General features: G+C 32.3%; 1 protein-coding gene and 1 long non-coding RNA gene across 2 annotated transcripts in view; one reads left to right on the forward strand and one right to left on the reverse strand.

Annotated features, from left to right (window-relative positions):
• LOC136976313 (jouberin-like) overlaps positions 1–6,691 on the forward strand; it is a 63,955-nt gene extending 57,264 nt beyond the window's left edge. The window contains exons 25-28 of the mRNA XM_067271566.1: positions 2,330–2,400; positions 4,540–4,619; positions 5,371–5,464; positions 6,675–6,691. Coding sequence (XP_067127667.1) covers positions 2,330–2,400; positions 4,540–4,619; positions 5,371–5,455 — 236 coding nt within the window. The 3' untranslated portion in view covers positions 5,456–5,464; positions 6,675–6,691. The remainder of the gene's footprint in view (positions 1–2,329; positions 2,401–4,539; positions 4,620–5,370; positions 5,465–6,674) is intronic.
• Positions 6,692–7,154: 463 nt separating this feature from the next.
• Positions 7,155–9,651, reverse strand: LOC136976254 (uncharacterized). The gene is made up of 3 exons (XR_010880903.1): positions 9,052–9,651; positions 7,526–7,615; positions 7,155–7,284 (listed from the first exon to the last, which is right to left on the reverse strand). It is a non-coding gene; the product is annotated as an uncharacterized lncRNA (long non-coding RNA).
• Between the last annotated feature and the right edge of the window lie 9,535 nt (positions 9,652–19,186).

Here is a 19,186-nt window from a genome sequence, read left to right on the forward strand (position 1 = left end):
GGGTCATGGGAAAGGTCCGATTCAGAGTGCCCATCTGGCGTCTTTTTGACCATTGTGTTTGGAGGCTGTTGACAGATTTACATGTCTCGAACTCATAATTTAGCCCGTTAATTGCGATTTCTGTCATAATTCCATTTATTTATGGACTTTCGTGTCAGAGTTCAACTCTTCCATTTGACATAGATGGATCGTTTTGAACACGTGTTTTGGCACGTGTTCCGACACGTGTTCTGACACTCGTTGTTTACATTTTGCATTGCGATGTCTAGATCAAGAGTTTTTTCTTTTTCTCTCTCTCTCTTTTCTATATAATCTATTGTTGTAATTTAAATGGAAGAATTTTGTGATTTACGGACCTCGTCTGCAACCTCACAAACACATACATCACACTACAGAAGGCCACTATATTGAATACATGTCATATTGTGAGAAAATTCCTGAATACACACACACACGCTGATACACTTCTTTAATTTCTGTTTTGGTTACTATGCCTTGACTTTGGTCCGGCATAGTACACAGCCACCGGTGTTAACCGAGTATATCTCACTTAACCCAACATAATAGTAATAAGTATAGAGCCCAAATGGTTAGGAGTTGAAATTTGGTACACAGTTAGGGTACATCATGAGAATGTACACTAAGAAGGGATTTTTTGAAATTCCTCCCCACGTGGGTGAGAGGGAGAGGGTTAAGGATTACCCTGAAGAACTTCTATTGAACTATTTTAGATGCAGTCTTTTGCTTTTTTTGTGGGAAATTGAACATATTTTTAGACCCATCTAAAAATTCTCTAATTAATCTCAGAAGAGGGGGTACCTAATTCTTGCATCTGGTAAAAATGGATAAGATTGGCTATAATCTAATAATCTTCATCTCAGCTATCGTTAGTTTTTGCCAAAGCAACGCCAGCTCATTTAGCAGATGAGCCCGGTGTTTCTTGGGCAAAACGTAACTATATATATATGTTTATATAATTTGAAATTTTCTTGAAATTTTAATTAAATTTTCTTTATTGTAACAAAACTTTGTAATAGTTTGATTTTCACATATGTGTTCTAATACTGAATACAATGTTATATGTAATATAGAACATTAAATTTTCAAATGAGACAATATGTTAAAAGTGTCTTCATATTGTCCTTTCTACACACTTCAAGAAATAAGTTTCTTCTGAAAATTTTTAAATTTGTGTATAAAATTACATTCAGTTCCTTTCAAAGTAATTGCAATATTATGGAGAACTTTCCTTTACAATAATACATATATAAATATCTAAACACTTGATATTTTGTAATAAGCCAAAAAATTGGCAGATTTTCAGGCTTCTTTACTATTAATGATTAAATATTACATAATTTATTAAATATTTAGAATATATTCCAGAATATTCTAAATTATTTAATAAATATTAATTTAATTATCACAAAGAAACCTACATGTAACAAACAGATTACAGCAAAGTATCTGACAGCATCTTACAGCCATGATTGTTGCATACACTACACATAACAAAGCATATTCTAGACTTATTACATTTACAGAAACTAATGCAACATTAGAGAACAACACTGCCTCTCAGATTCCATAACACATGCATTGCCTTATGTGTATTTGATTTGTTTTAATGTATTTTCTAAGCATACTTGGGATACACTTACACTCTAGAAAACAATACAAACAATGGATGTTTGTATTTACATTTGTCTAGACATATAGATAAACTTTTGTTTAGACAAATGCAAAACACTTTATATAGAGAAAAGAAATCTTGAAGGAGGATGTTTTTGCACTTGGTTTATTACATAAATCAGTGCTTTAATGTTTTCTTGTAGTTGGAATTTATATAACTTCCATAATTTAAAGACTGAGAACCCACAAGAAAAAGTTGCACTGTTACACTTCTCAATGAGTTTTGAAATTTAATTAAAATAATAGATTATTTTATTTATTTTTTTGGTTTATTAGATTTTAAATCTTGAAGAATACTTAATAAAATAAAACATTTTGTATATGAATGCTTTATACTAATTATAATTAATAAATTTATTAAAAACATATACTTTGATAAGTAATAAAGTATTTTGCTAACATTTGGAATAAACATTTATTATCTATTAGTAATATCTATAATTTAGAAATTCATTATATTATATTACGAAAGTGAGTGCTAGTAAATTATTGTATTTAATGATTTTGAACTTTATTTGAACTTTAGAACGAATTTAGAAAGAATTTGAACTTTATTGTTAGTTAATTCATGTAATTTACGACTTAATTTATACAAATAACTATTAAAGTTAATTCATTGTTTATTTATTGTTTACAGTGGAAAGTGAATTTGGAGACTACATTACTAAACATGATGAACAAGACCATTCATACAATGCCAAAAGAAATGTAATTTTCAAATTATTTATTTAAAAAATTTTAATTATTATTATTATTTTGCAAATGCATATTCAATAAAAATACAAAAAATAATTTATTCTTTGTAGAAATTTAAAAAATTATATATCATTATTAATTCCATTAGTTTAAACCCATTTAAGTATTTTAAGATAAAAACTTTTTCTAAACTCTATCTTAATGAAAGCTTATTTAAATTTATTCTTGAACTGTCGAAATTTATTTAAATAATTTACCATATATTTCCACAGATAAGATGATATTTTAATCATAAAAAAAGGCCCCAAAAATCCGGGGTCGTTTTATAGGACAGATACAAAAAAATTAGATTGAAATTTATATAAATTAAAACCATAATTATTTACTAGTAGAGAGTAGGGCATGTCCACAAAATAGAATAGCCCATACCACATTTTTGTGAATAGTCAAGGTCATTACCCGAATGCCTGAATTAATGCGAACGTTTGCTACAATAACAAGGCAGAAAATAAAATTTGTTCACTCGAAAAATTACGGAATAGGACATAATTCCGTATATGCTATACAGTATTATTATCCAGATGTTGATCACTGACCTAAACTAAATTCATAGGCCATTGATAGTTTGGGGGTTGTCTTATAGATAGATATATGCTAAAACTATAAAACTTTGACGAAAATTTATACCTTGTCTTATCTGAAGGTCGTCTTATCCATGGAAATATATGGTAATCTCTTAATTTCAAAGTCTGATTAATGTCAACTTAATAACCTCTTAAAAATTAGATTTTTTAAAAAATGATTATGTGGTTTATTTCTAAAATTATATTGTAATTTATTTAATAATATGATTAATAAATACTTTTGCAAATGTCATGTTATAAATATAATTTATTATTATTATTTTGATATGGATAAATAAACCATTTTATATAGCAGTGATCATTGATAACCACTATACAAGATGGCCAAGATGTTATAAATATTAAATTAAGCAAATGTTTAAATTGATAGAATTTGACTTCTATGCACTTTAAAATACACTTTTTAATGCATAGTCTTTTGACCGTTTTAAAATTATTAAACTGATATACTATCATACAATGAAAAAATTGCTTTCTTTGATAGTTCTGGCCCATTATAATAAAGGAATATCATTAGATTTAGAAATAAGAAAAGAAACATTGGTACCTGAAAATACTGTATTACTATTAAAGTTAGAAGAGAGAACTATTTTATGTAAAGCAAATTATCTTTGGGCTCTTTCATATAATTCAGTGTAAAGATCAGATCTCAAGACTAGAAAAATCAGAATTAAATTTATGTACTGAAGAAAAAGTACATAAGTATTTAGGAATTATTTCGTAAATATTTCTAATTAAACGTTTTGACAAGAATCTTTTGAATAATTGAATATCCATAATTTAAATTAGATCATCTGTGTTTAAAGATCTGTGTAATAATTGATATATTTTGACATTTTATTTATATACCATATTACTTTGATTTTAAGATGTATTTTCCTCACATGTTTCCAAAGTTAAAGATTTGGAGTTCCTTTTTATTCAGGTATTCATTGTCACCATAAAAAATGTACAGTACATATATAGACTTATCTTGCTTTAAAGCAATATATTAATATGACACTTTTTTATTGTTTGTGTTTATTTTCTCTGCACTTGTCTTGCTTAAGACATATTTTTTTTATTTATTTGTTATTTTTGCATCAGTTGTTTTATGTTAAAATTATTGTACACTTAATAAATGATGATGTAAATATGCTTTAAGGCGATATTCACTTTATGGTGATGATGTGAACCAAAGCTGCCATATTAATGAGATATATCTATGATGGAATCTTAAATCTTTGCTTTATTTTTCTTTTTTTTTATTAATTATGCTCAATTTTAAATGTGTTATTAATGTTTTTGCTCTTTAATAAGTTCTCTTATACTATATTTTCTAATAAGTATAATCCAAGGTTTTTTTCTTTAAAGTCTGTTTTTAAAGATGCATCTTAAATTCAAAGTAATGCTGTTTTAAAATAGAATTTAAAAATTTTTACAATTTAGAATATAAAAACTGTGAATATTTTTAATATTAATTAAAATTTAAGAACCACTTATTTAATTAATTACGCTTTTTATTCAGCTTACTGCCGTCCTTACAAAAACAGGAAACTTAGAAATAATATCTGCTCCGGAAGACAGTTCTCAACAAAATACTTCTCAGTAAGTTCCTTTAAAAAACATTCAGAAAAGTCTAATAAAATTTTATAGTGGAAACTTGATTATCCAAACTTGATGACTCCTTGTCTTACATATATCCAAAAGACTAGGAATCTTTCAGATAAATGAAGTTTCGAACAATACAAATCCAAAATACAGAAAAGAACACATTTGTGTTTGTTTTGGGTACATCAAGTACTGTTTATTTAAAGTTTTAAAGAACATTGAAAGAATAGTAAATACTATAATGTAATGAGCAATTATTTATTGTGACGTCATCACAATGCCAAGCTGCAATTTTTTAATTTATTTAATTCAAAATACATGCTCTCTGCCTCAAATTAGTAGTATCTTGTACATTATACTTTTCCTGTTAGCAACAGAGTCATGCCAGTCATCTAACTAACTCCTTTCAGGGGAAAATGTTTGAATTGAAATAATGCGACTTCTGGTTTGTATCAGAAACTAATGTATAGTTAATCGGGGCCTCCTGCCCCTAATGATTGGCATGACTCTATTGTTAAAGGAAAAGTATCATGTATAGGGGCAAGCCACTACTGTTTTGAGGTGGAGAGCATATATTTTAAATTAAAAAATTAAAAATATGATTAAAAATTGCAGCCCGGCATTGTGATGATGTGACAATAAATAATTGCTCGTGTATTTTGAAAATTGTTGTGGATAGTTGAATTTCCACTGCATTTTATTTTATTTTTTAATCAAATTATTTTTTGATTTATTTAAATTTATTTAGAGACGAAAATACAGAAGCTTCTGATTTATCAATTAGGAGAAGACAAAGGAGGCAGTTTCATAGAACACAGAATATAGATGATTAACTTTTATTAGTAATAAAGTTACTGTAATTTAAAAGTATTTATTACCAATTTAGAATAAAACAAATTTTATAATAATTTAAAAAATTTTGAATGACTAATGTTGAAAGACAAAATACATTTTCTAAGAATAAATTACTAGTTTAAGTTTTGAAAAAAACTATTGCTTTTTAAATTAAGCTTAGAAAGAAAGGTATACAATAAGTAAATTAATATCAAAATATAATAATTTTTCCAAAATGTAATCTTTTATAAATTCAAACTAAACAGTAGCATTTTTCCCATCAGTTGAAGAGATTTTTTTCATTAAATTGACAATGTTTTGGGCTTACTCTGCTCACAAAATTGTCAGTTATTAATTATTTACTTATATTATTAATTATACCTTGTCAGATGATTAATAAAATGGAAATATAAAAGCACTGAAAAACAGAAAATTCACCTTCTTTTTTCATACATAATTTACTAAATTTTGAGAATAATTAATTACAGTTTTATCTTATTGCTATCAAGGAGTAAGAAAGTGAGAAAGAATAAGTTTTTCATAAAGTTATATTTTTTTTCATTTAATTAGAATTACTCAATGTTTATTATATAAATGTCTACTAGGACAGAACGTATTAATATGACTTATAATGGTGTTTGGTTTCTGCAATTGAGGAAAAGTTGTTCAGAGAAAACAATCAATCTTTATTGTTCACCTGGTATTTCATCTGTACACACTTTATTTGTGTTTTGGACCTTCGGGTCACGAAACACAAATAAAGTGTGTACAGGTGAGATACTAGTTGCTAGCAGGTTTACAAAACCACAGTGCTAAAAACAAAATTTATAAAAATTTACAACAATACAATATATTAAGAGTACCCGACAATAATATATAGATTTTAGCCCGACTTAAAATTTCTCTTTTGTTAATTACTCCAATATGTAAATAAATACACAGAAGAATTCTTATCATAATACAACAAAACCTGTATAAAGTTAAAACACACATTTATAAAAATTATAATGCTTAAAAATATTTTTTACTCACATAACTGTGCATGCAACAGCAAACGATGGATAACATTTCTACTTAGCTTATTTTCTTCATAAAGACGTATGAATTAACACTCAATGTTGCTTGTTTTCATTAATTAATTTCGAACTTAATTCTTGTATGTTCATTGTCATGACATATTTATTGAAGTAATGTAAGAATTTTTGATAACGTATTTAGGACAATGTCTATGTGGCCAGAATGTTTAACATTATCCTTAGCCACCTGCATTAAAGCTGCTTTACCAGTGAACAGGCTCAATGTTTTTGATGCGCTCGATCACCTTGATGACAATTGGATTCTTGTTTGACTTACAGTCCTTTTGGGGAAATTTGAGTTCAATTCAACCTGCGGTAGAGATCGATGTTGACGTTTACTTTGACTTCAAATTCTGCTCCCAACCAGAGATGGTTGATCTTAAGACTTATATTGTTTATCTTGGTTTAAATACCACGTGAATGCCAAACAAAATATTCTGTCTTTCTAAATTTTTTCTTTCAATTCCAAATTTTTGGAGATGATTTTGAAAGCCTTTCTTACTGTCAATAATGTGAAAAGAATAAAAAATTAAAATAGGCATATCTGTTCTCAGCTCTGTTTATTAAGATAAATCTTACAAGGAATTTAAAAAGTGAAAGAAAACACATCAAAGGCAATTTTTTATAATACAGTTTTAAATATATTAATTATTTTCGGTAAAGTTAGTGAAACTCTTATCACAGTTCTTCCAACGAGACACTCCTTTCAATTTTAACATCCCAGAAAAAACAGAATATAAAGTACTCGCCATCTGAAAAACAAATTCATCACTCGTTCCTACATACAGATTATTCTGTAAAATTTTTTCAGAGTATGGCAAAAATCAAATTTAACTATCTCAAAAGAACTTAAGTTTTATACAACATATAGGCACATTAAATTCCTTCAAAACGAATTTCATAAATTCGATCTGAAGGAATCTCTTTCGTCATTTATTTCAATTTTGCTGAAATCATGGAGTCAAGAAATTGAAGTAAAATTTATTCAGTTACCTTAAAAGGAATTCTTTTATCGATAATGTAGAAACCACCTATCGAAAGATACAATGAAACTCTTCCAAATCTTTTCATAAAGTTCAAAATCTAAATAAATTGAAATTAATTATTTATTAAGTACAGTAAACGGTTAGATTTACCTTAGGTAGCCAAAATGGCGGTTTGTCTCTGATTCCAGCAAACAGAAAAAAGGAAACAGTGGGAAGGCATGTTCTAACCTAACCTAACCTATTCTAATAAATTACCATAATTTTTACTAACCAAATTATTAGAATAGGTTATGTTAGGTTAGGTTAGCAAACAGAAGAAAGGAAACAGTGCGTCCCCACTGTTTCCTTTCTTCTGTTTGCTGGAATCAGAGACGAACCGCCATTTTGGCTACCTAAGGTAAATCTAAGGGAGAGTCTCTAGAAATTGGGAATACCTCAAAAACTTATAAATATAACGAAGTTTGCTTTCCGTCTTCTCTAAAGTTAAGTTAAGATCCAGGGATATATGTCGAGCATTTGCAATAAAGAAAGGACTCAAACAGGGAGATGCACTTTCTACAATTTTATTTAACTTAGTATTAGAGATGGTAATGAGAAAAGTAAATGAGGAAATGGATGTAGATGCAGGAGGAACGATTTTTAAGAAACATTTACAGTGCTTAGCATTTGCGGATGATATAGTTATATTGGGGAGATCTGAAGAGGTAATCGAAGAGGCATTTAAAATAATGGATGAAGTAGCAATAGATAAAGGCCTAACAGTTAATGATGGAAAAACAAAATATATGAAGTTAATTAGAAAAGATTGTCAGGGGCCAAGTGGACAAATTCTACATATAAAGGAGCATAAACTTCAACAGGTGAATAAATTTCAACTCAGCTAACAGAAAAGAACGAAATTGATGAAGAAATTAAGGCAAGAGTGACAGCAGGAAATAAAAGCTATTATAGTTTAAGACGAATTCTAACATCTAAAGAAATATCAAGATGCAGTAAGATTAGAATATATAAAACTATTATAAGACCAGTAATCAGTATGGCTCCAAGACTTTGACACTGACAAGCAAACATGAAGAACAGTTGAGACGATTTGAGAGGAAGATTTTGAGAAGAATCAAGACTAGTACAAGAGAGAGAAGAGTGAAGAATAAGAAGTAATAAAGAACTTGAAGATTTATATAAAAATTCTGATATTGTGACAGAAATCAAGAGAGGGAGATTTCCATGGATTGGGCGTTTGGAAAGAATGGACCCGGAGAGAATTGTGTCTCAAGTGTATATAGAAAGACCAGAAGGGAGAAGGTGGAGAGGGAGACCACGAAAAAGATGGGATGAGGATGTGGAGGCTGATTTGAGAAGGATGGGTGTGATCTGCTGGAGAAGGAAGGCTCAAGATAGAGAGGAATGGATGAAAATCCTGGATGAGGCCAAGGTCCTTCAAGAACTATGAGGGCCAGAGAGAAGAAGAAGAAGGTAAATCTAATCCAATAAACATTTAAAAAATAATAATAATAATAAATTCCGAAAGCTTACCTTTAGCTTCTGTTCCAATTTTAATTTGCAAACAGCAAATTGTCTTATATCTTGAAAGCCATTCTTCATCTGAAAGAAATGCAGAAAATGTTATTTCCCTAGCGAATTTCCTTGCATCATCTTCATTTTAATACATATTTGCATACCGCAAATGCAAACGAACATAACAAAATGGCGGCTATTATACAAATGAAAGTGAAACATCACCAGCAGCATAAACCAATATCGCATGAAATTGTTAAATTCCAAAAACAGATAGAAATAATAAAAAAGCTCGTATTCCATATAATACCGAAGTAAATGACACCGAGTGGGAAATTGAGTTTGGTGTTGAATTGATCGACAAAATTCCACAATTCGTGTCGATGCGCTACCAATTCATTCAGTTTAGAAGTCAGGTTCTTCGTATTTCTTTTTAATATAGTGAAGTCGCAAACGAGTCGGTGAAATTCTTTCTGAGCAATTAATAACAATACACCACCTAACAAGAAGTAGTAGGCAGTTCCGCCTATACCCAGATTCATATTTAGACCAATCTGAACACTACACAATGCAGCTTTCCCTTTGAATTTCTGCTTCTTTATCAATGAGGGATGATAAAATAAATTCAAGATTTGTATACACAATATAAATAGAATTATTACGAAAGAAAAGAGGAGAGAGAAATTCCTCGTTACAGAATTTCCGTTTATCATTTTCTTTTCAAAGTATTTGTCTCGCAATTCTGTATTAAGATCTGCTTTATTATTTTTGAAGAAAATCAAAGTGGATAAATAAATTAAATAAAATATTGTCAAAGATACTTTTATTGCATTTCCATTGATGAATAAATATAATCCCTCACAAAACACAAACTCGTTTACAATAGGAATGGTATGCAAGACAAAGAAGACGGAATATTGCCAAAATAAGATAAAACGAATGTAGAAATTTTTAAATTTTTCCATATTAAATGAAATATTTTGGCATTTGCAAATGAAATATGGCTCCACACCGAAGACGAAAGCCATCATCCTGCATGGTTTTAGAAAGCAGCTCATACAAATTCCTTCTTTTATTCCTGCGTACATCTTGATAATTGTTGATACAACTACGATAACAAATGAATTCTGTGGTGATCTAATTAATGCATATTCTTCACCAAATTTATGCACATGGCTGGTTTAAATTCTTATTGGAGAAACTAAAATTGCAGCTACTTCTTCAGAAGGAGATTACTTTTCGATCGACTAAACTATTCATTCAATATAAATAAGCTACGTTTGTTCAATTTATAGAATGATACACGTATTTCGTAATGTTGATATTGATTTTCGATTATTAAATCCCGTAGAATATGAGAAATGTTTTCAATTTTTGAAATTTGCCATTTGCAAACAGGAAGAGGGAAGTGGAATTACAGAAGGAATGTAAACAGAAAGTTAAGTTTGTGAAATTCTTAACATTATTGACAACCTTACAATTGGAATTCAATAGATAAATTCAATTTCTGTATTTCATTTTCCCTTTGTCGTAAGTGACATTGTTCGATCGATGTCACTTATGTAAACTTTCTGTTTAATTCGCACGGCAAATTTCAAAAATTACAAATGCTTTATCAAATTAATTTACTACTACTGTTTACGAAATGTGAAAAATGTACATCAAATAAGGCAAAACTATTTGCAACAAGATTTCCTAAGTATAGGCTACTCTTGGATACACGTACACTCTGGAAAACAATGCAAACAATGGATGCAACGTGAAACAAAATAAAACAGCAATACGTCATCCGCAAGTGAGATTGGGTACATTCGTTTTATATTCCGAAGGAAGGTATAGGCTACTTATTTTGCGGGAATATTAACTTTAGAATAAACGTTTTATCCATTTCGGATCGGTGATCGCACTTAGTTTAAAAAAGATAGCTGCATCCTGTCATTTCTATAACAAATTTAAAAAAAAAACTTTCCATAGCCACCACGTAACGTTCTATTATCCAATCAGAAGTGACGATCTAGCGAACCCTTTAGAGTGTTATCGCTCATCTAACTAACGTAGTTTTGTCGTCGATGAACATTCTTCTATTTGTGAGTGATCACCTTCCACGAAACGTCCGTAGTACCACATATGTAAGCGTGTCTTATATCTTAATAAACACAAATAATTTTGTTACTCCGGTTTCCATGTGAGTCTCTGTGTCCTGCAACCGCTACCCCCCATATGCCCAAAAGACTTCTCGCGTCATCCTGACAGATCGCAGGAAAGAGCGGGGGTCATTGTGCCCTCCACTTAAGGCAGACCATAGTCAGGCGACGACATTCTTATCGCGGTAGCGGTTCCTTACGAAGTGTAAAACTTTGATACACAGAAACATCTGCAAAGCTAAGTATGTTTACTACTCGCATTTTTCACCGGATGCTCGCCTTCTGATGTTTAAAAACAAAACTATTCTATCTGGGTCGTTTGATTAATTCTTATGTATTACAACAGTAAAGATGAATAGCAATAGAAAAAGCAACGTCCCAAATTGCAATTTAAAAGACTTACGAAGAGGAGCCTAATATAAGTTTTCGTCTATTCCCACACGAAAAACAGATGATTATTCGGAAATCGGTCGGTTATATTTATGAGCTGCACCGAATTGTGAAAGTGTGGATTAGACTGTTAAGAATTGGCGGGTTCCCGATTGTCCAACTTTACACGAACAAGTTATGCTGTCAATTTTAAAAGATATTTTCTTAAAGTTTAAAATGCCAGTAATTTTGTGTGGGATACAGGGTCGGATTTAAGCATTTCGAAGCCCTAAGCTGAACTCAGACGGCCGGATGGCCGAGCGGCAAAGGTGGCAGCCTACCGCTCTGGGGGACCCGGGATCGAATCCGAACGGGTCGAATAATCCCCAGGAATTTTTCGGGGGTGGTCCGTTCGGATATGTCGGGCCCCGTCCCTCACCACCCGGTCGCCCCATTGTGGGCCTGGCCGAACCCATAATGGGCCTACTAAAAGAGGCCCTCTTAGTGCCCACAGGGCGGAAAGAGTTATAAAAAAAAAAAAAAAAACAAAAAGCTGAACTCTGCAAGTCCCATTACCAACCCTTTACAATTTTAGAAGTCAATCATAAAAAGAAAAGAATTAAATCAGACTATCTCTCTGATTCAATACGGTTATTGGAAGATAAAAGATGCGAGGTTTCAATAGTATTCTGTTTTATAACTGAATTTAATTAAATTTTTATATCCATTCCATTAAAAATCTTTTTTAAAATTAGTTTTATCAATTTTTTTTAAAGACCTTGTGTTAATTCTTAGAAAAAAAATTAATGAAATACTAAACAAAATTAAAAATGAAGTATATTTTGTGGGTTTGTAAAAAAATGTTTACAAAATTCGACTTTAATTTTTTTTTCTTGTACAAATGTTTGAGGCCCCTTGAAAGTCGAAGACCTAAGCAACAATTTACGTAGCTTTTTACTTGTAAATCCGGCCCTGATAGGACAATGTCAAAGATGATGTTTTTTAACACAAAGGTCACAAATATGTATAGAACGATCTCGCTTATTTGTTTCGATACCGCATAATGACGTGTCCCGCTAGCAATAATTGTTCTCCTACTATAAAATTTCTCGATATACTGATACAAGCAGCGTCGTAACTAGTCTTTTTTGCGCCCGGTGCGAGCGTCTGTAACTACGCCCCAAAACTATGATATAAAACTTGGTCCAAGTCATTTATACGCCCCTGGAGGGACTGTGCCCTGTGCCTGGGCACCGATGGCACCGCCCTAGTTACAGCACTGGATACAAGCAGCATATATCATTATATCAAACAGTAATACATGATTAATTTTACATTACTAGTTACAAGTGACCCAGATAAAGTAGCCATTTTGTGAAAATGCAGCGCCCTCTATAGTTCACGAAAAAGGCGAATATGGCACGCGAGTTCAAAGAAATACGCCATCCCTGCAATAGAGTGATTACTCAGAATGCAGTGCATAAAGAAATTTTGTATAAGATTTTTTATTACTTAAATATAAAGGACATGTGTACGTAAGTGAAATCTTTAAAACTCCTACTATTTTTATCCACTCCAGGTGAAATTTTGTTTTGTTGCTCTTCGTGTTACAACATACAGTATAGACTGCTTTATTTGAAAAAATATTGGCAAATATTTTTCAATTTCTTCAAATCTCTACTCTTCACAATTTTCTAATCTCTACTTTCTCATAAAAAGTATTTCGTCATGCTTAACAAAAAAATTTCTAGTACAGGTAACCCCTGTAGAGCACGGGAATTACGTTCCAAAAAATTGCCGTGTTATGCGAATCCGTGTTATACGAAACTAAGAACTAATGCAAAAAGGGAAAGTTAGGTTCCAAAAATTAAAAAATAAATCCTTCTTTAAATCGGATTTATGATTCACAAAAGGGGCATACAAAATTGCCTGCATCGGGGCATACAAAATTACAATTAAAAATAATAATATACTGAATATTATACTGTAAAAATATAAAATAATTTATATTGTTAATTTAAATTAATTTAAATAATTGCTAGGGGCGCCCCTAGTGGCCATTTTTGGCATACAGTGATAGAATCCAGTTTTTCAGCTTTATATAGTAGATTTTTTTTATGGGTAAAATACTTATTTAAGTAAATATTTTACCAGAGATTATTCATCCTATATGATGATCTGAGCATGAGAATCATCAACTGGTAACAGTTTTTAATACATTTCATGTTGTACGAGGGTTTTACCTAATTCCCGAACCGTGTTAGAGTGAACCCGTGCTATAAAAGCACCGTGTTATAGGGCTAGTGGAACTGAGTTGAGCGCCACCTGTACGCAGGCAAAGAAAACTGCTTCGGGAAAACACGTGCGTCTTTGGGTTGGATACGTACTGAAACGCGGTGATTGTTTTCTTCCTGTGATAATGAACTACAGCTTTCTGCCACACAAAACTTCAAAAAATAACTGTTGTGTGATCGGGTGTAGTGTTACCTATATTTACCTATATTACTGCGCCGCCAGGTACAAAGTTTTATTCGTTCCAGAAATGAACAATACCCTGGAGGAAAGAGAAATGGCTGGCTTCAATTTAATTTCTGTGGTTAATTATATAGTGATGTGTTGCATTCTAACCAATCTTCTGTTATAAAACCTTAGTTGGCTCTATTTTAAATTTAGTTCTCTAATGTGAACTTTAGTAATTTTCTTTTTTCTTTTTTATTGTTTTGTTAATTAATCTGACAGATATTAATTGCCGTATGATGTGATATTTGAATTTAAGAGATCTGTGGAAGAAAGGAATAAGAAGCAAAATTAGTATTTTGAGAAAATGAAGATAAAAGTTCTCTCTGTTAATCAAGCCGAATAGTTTGACCGAATATTCGGCCATTCGGCCACGCTCCTGGCCGAATATACTATTCGTTGCAACACTAATAAACACACCATTTGATATGTCAAATTCTTGGGCTATGTAAAGGCTATAAATAAATATTAGAAATTAATTAATTTGACTAGAAGTAGGCAGTTATGCTTCCATCTCGTATTAAATTTAATAATTATAAATAGTTAATTCTTAATTCAGACGTTTCTAAAATTTAATTTGGAATTGGTCATTAAATTTAATAAGAGATGGCAGCAAAACTGCCTACTTCTAGTCAAATTAATTAATTTCTAATATTTATTTATAGCCTTTACGTAGCCCAAGAATTTGGCATATCGTTTGGCGTGTTTATTATATAACGGGCTATGGTTGTTGATGTTTATATGTAATATGTTGGAAAAAGTTTGGAAAAAATGTGTGATCACAAGCAACACTAAGATGCTAGCTGAACGAGTGCTAGATGGAGCATGCGCAATATCCAGGACTTCTCCTGTCTTGGATATTGCGCATGCCACTAGCTACTCGTTGTGCGTCCTCGTATGCTGTCCTAGCCACTCGTTATGCGAAAATTCGCTTGTTAAGCAAATAATTTTTTCACAATTTATTTTGCTCGTTATGCGAAACGCTCGTTAAGAAAGGTTTCACTGTAACAGAAACGCTGTCTTGCAATGAAATTTTTCTGAACTCAGTCTACCCGATCTCTAAACCGCTGTCGGCGTCTAAACGTTGTCTCTGCAATCGGCTGATAACGTCCAAGTAATCCACGAACAGTCAAGGGGACTACCGAAAGCTGGTATAGTCACCTGGACAGAATAGTTAAACGCAATAGTCAGTGAAGCGTGAAACGTAACGCAATCACACCCGGAAATAAGTTAATTTCAGGGGGCTACATCTCGCAAAGGGTCACAGAGTGGTACGGTTCCGTAGACTTTTTTGCTCCAATGGGCATGCTCTACAGCTCGGTTAAGATCCCAACGGTGTCTTACACATCTGCAATTGTACCAAGAGATGGCCACTTATAAAGGGAAAAGGAATATATCATGGCGTGCCGTGACATTTGATGATAGGGAAGCTATGTTTCTGTAAGAAGCCGACTTTCAGGGGCAATCAGTTAATTGCGCGTCAGTAATGATCTAGGGTCCATTCGTACATAGGTGGTGGCTGTAGAGACAAAGACGACAAGCATCTGACAAAAACCGTTTATTTTAACATAAAATAAACATATACTATGTACAAAATAGTTTGCTTTAGGACATTCAGCCGTTCGGACGTTCTGAGCGTCGATGTGGTTCTTCGATGGTCGATCGAAGATGGCCCGGAACAGTGGCGTTGATAAGTCTGTAAGGCACGGGGAGACTTCGTCCGTTGGAGTCGGGGACACAGTCCAAGTCCGAAGTGGCACGGGTTTCAGGTTGGCACAGTAGACGAGAAACTGTTTTTTTTTTGCGCGTTAACACACGGCGTTTTGGTTATTCGGAACGTTAACCGAGTGCCAGGTGTCCTCGATTGTCAGAGATTATATCAATCTCCGTTCTTTCTTTCATCCATTTTGATTGTTCGTTCTCTCTCAATCACGCTTCCCGAGTGGTTGGTTCCTGGTTACTAAACGTAACGAGACTCTTACTTGGAGAGTGAGAAAAGTCAAAAGCGAAGACGATTTCGATCTTTTACTGATCATAGGTCGACTTTTTTCCGCGATTTACGGTTTCTGCCTGGCAGTTTGATATAAACAATGGGTGTCCGACTATAAACGACTTTTACCTATGTTTTTTTAAACTAATAAATTTTCTCTAAATTAACCGTTTTTTCGCGTCTTTCGTGACGGGTCACACCTGTCCGGTACATAACATTTCCATAAAAGTTTTAAACAAATACTGGAAATGACAAAAATAAACAATTTATGTATTTTAGTTTTAAAATACAAATAATACATACATAATACAAATTGATATGATACAAACAATGATAGAAAAACTTGATTTTTTAATTTTTAATAAACTAATTCTATTCGGCAATTTTTTTCCGCCAAGTCGTTAATTACTTTATCATAAAAGTCGCTGGTCATCGACTCCATCAACGTGTTTAAAAGCACTTTTTCTATCGAAAGCAACGCTAGCGACGACAATTTCTCCCCCGACGGAGTGTTCCTGGCCAATGTACGAATTCGCTCCGTGGTCAAAAAGCTGCGCTCAGCAGACCCACTAGTAGATGGTGCCGTAAAAATTAATGATATTAAATCGTATAATTCTTTTAGTACGTCTTCGTTTGGATCGACATTAATTATAATATGTTTTATGTTTAAGAGTTACTTGTCGATATTATAATTTTCTTTAAAAGTATAGTCATACAATTGAAGAATATTTGTACCATGTAGTGTATAATAATTTTAATATTATGAAAAACATCTAAAAGTGATAAAAATTCTAAAGATTTTGTCTGAAAATCTGTCAATATAATTATAATTTTCTTTTAATTTTCTTTTATACTGTAATTAAATATAACTTTGCAAAAAAACGTACATAAAAATAACGGGTGTACTATAGATTACCATCTATGGAATTTCAGGACTTTGATTATATATTTGAACTCAGGGGACCGAGACGAGTTCAACGGTACCCTACTTTTGGACCGGAGACGAAAAGTAAAAAAGTTATCTTACTTTTTAAGTTACCATGCTTTTTTAATGCTCTCATAAAGACGGCACCATAGTTGCTAGTACTGCCATCTTGCGGTAAAGTCTGCAAACCGTGACGTCGGACTACGGTCATCTCCAGTAGGGTTAAACACGCGATACGAGAGCGGAGAGAGCGACGCGACTTCCGATTATCGCGCGATTGCCATTTCGGATAATGCTACTTATGGCAGCGAACATAACCGTTCCCACTGTTCGTGCTCCCGACTGACCTCCCGGAGAGGATCCGCCAGCAGGCTGCCATGTGCTAAACGTCACTAGTTATTGATTCACGGTAGTTCTTGAACAAAGTAAAAAAAGGGGGAAAACGTCTACTAAAGGCAATTTTAACGGCAAGCGACGCGACTCCCGATCGCGATAGCGAGGCCGACTTAGCGGGGAGAGCGACGCGACTCCCTATCATCGCGCGATCGCTGGAAAAAGTATGATAACTTTATTATTTTTCGTCTCCGGTCCAAAAGTAGGGTATCGTTGAACTCGTCTCGGTCTCCTGAGTTCAGATATGTACTCAAAGACCCGAAATTCCATAGGTGGTTATCTATAGTATCCCCAAAATAACATTAAATACTCTTTACTTTTTAAATCTTAAACAATTCATTTAATCAGATAGCTCCCTGCCAGTGGCTAAGGGATAAAATGGTTGGAAGCGTTACACGTGTGTAGCTTCCACCAGCTAAACCGGCTGAGTTGGTGCTCTGTAAAGCGCATGCGCCAATGCCTTCTGGCTGCTTTACACCATTCCGTTATTCTCGCCGTGAAAGCTGTCTCGTATGCCCTTCTACTCCGCCACTGACATTCGAATATACAATAGCAATCTTATTGTTTTTTTTCACATGTAGTATAGAATTTTTTAATGATACATAATGCAGTTATAATAAAATATTAATTTTAATTAATTCAAAGTACGTTAAAATATGAAAATTTATATTTTAGAAAATACAAGGGAAGGTCATTGGAAGGTGGATGCGGCGCTTCCACCGCTTCCAATGACGGCACGCCACTGGAATATATACACTTGCAAACTGATCATTAAAATTATATTTTAAAACATATTAATCTAAATTTAAGGTAAAGGTAAATGTACAGATAATAATTTATGTAACGAGAATGTACACATCAATTATATTCCTCAATTATAACAATAATCGAGACAATATGCTTGCCTGAAATAGATACACGTAATTGAAAAATATATTAAACTGTAAATATATAAACTGTAAATAACCATATTTTCTTATAAATAAATAATTAAATATATAATAATTACAATCTAACATTTTAAGAAAAATTTACCAATCCGTCTATTTGAATATAATTGATAGGACTTTCGGCGTCTCCAAATCGACGATTGAGTCTACCGGACACCATTTTAACCTTCTCTTCTATTAAGACTACAGAGAATTGTTGCCAACTGCACGGGAGAAAATTAATACGCATTAATTAATATGCCTCTATGTCCTTATTTTCTGTTTATTATATATTTTGTCTCCTAGGGCTTAGCCTATTAATAGGACGTATTGCAATGTTGTTTTGGCTTTAGCAATAGAGGAAAACTTTATTCGGAGAAAACAAACAATCTTTATCGATCAACTTGTATTATACCGGTACACACTTTACACACTTTCTTTGTATTTCGGACCTTCTGGTCCCTCCTCGGCGGATATACAAAAACATGGTGCTAAAATAAATTTACAAAAAAATTAAATTTATAATCATTTTTTCCCGACAATAATATATACTTTACAATTTCCTTGTTATCAATTACTTCTATACGTTAGTAAATACACAGAAGAATTCTTGTCACAATGTTACATAACCTGTATAAAGATAAAACATTTATTAAATATAATGTTTTAAATAATTGGCAATCGGCTGGGTGCTCTGAAGCCTCACGTTTCACACTTTCCTGTCATTCTTTTTCTTTTCTTCATTCTTCTCACTTCTGTTATAACCCTTCATATTTCCTTTTCCAAGGCTATACCTATTGGCGAAGGTCTTGTAATTCTTTGGTAAACGTAAAATGTAAAATGTAAATCCGACTCTGCGCAAATTGCCACCGGAAACTAACTTTCA

This window comes from Centruroides vittatus, unplaced genomic scaffold (assembly GCF_030686945.1).
Source record: "Centruroides vittatus isolate TY-2023 unplaced genomic scaffold, ASM3068694v2 contig_1110, whole genome shotgun sequence".
NCBI classification, from domain to species: Eukaryota; Metazoa; Arthropoda; class Arachnida; order Scorpiones; family Buthidae; genus Centruroides; species Centruroides vittatus.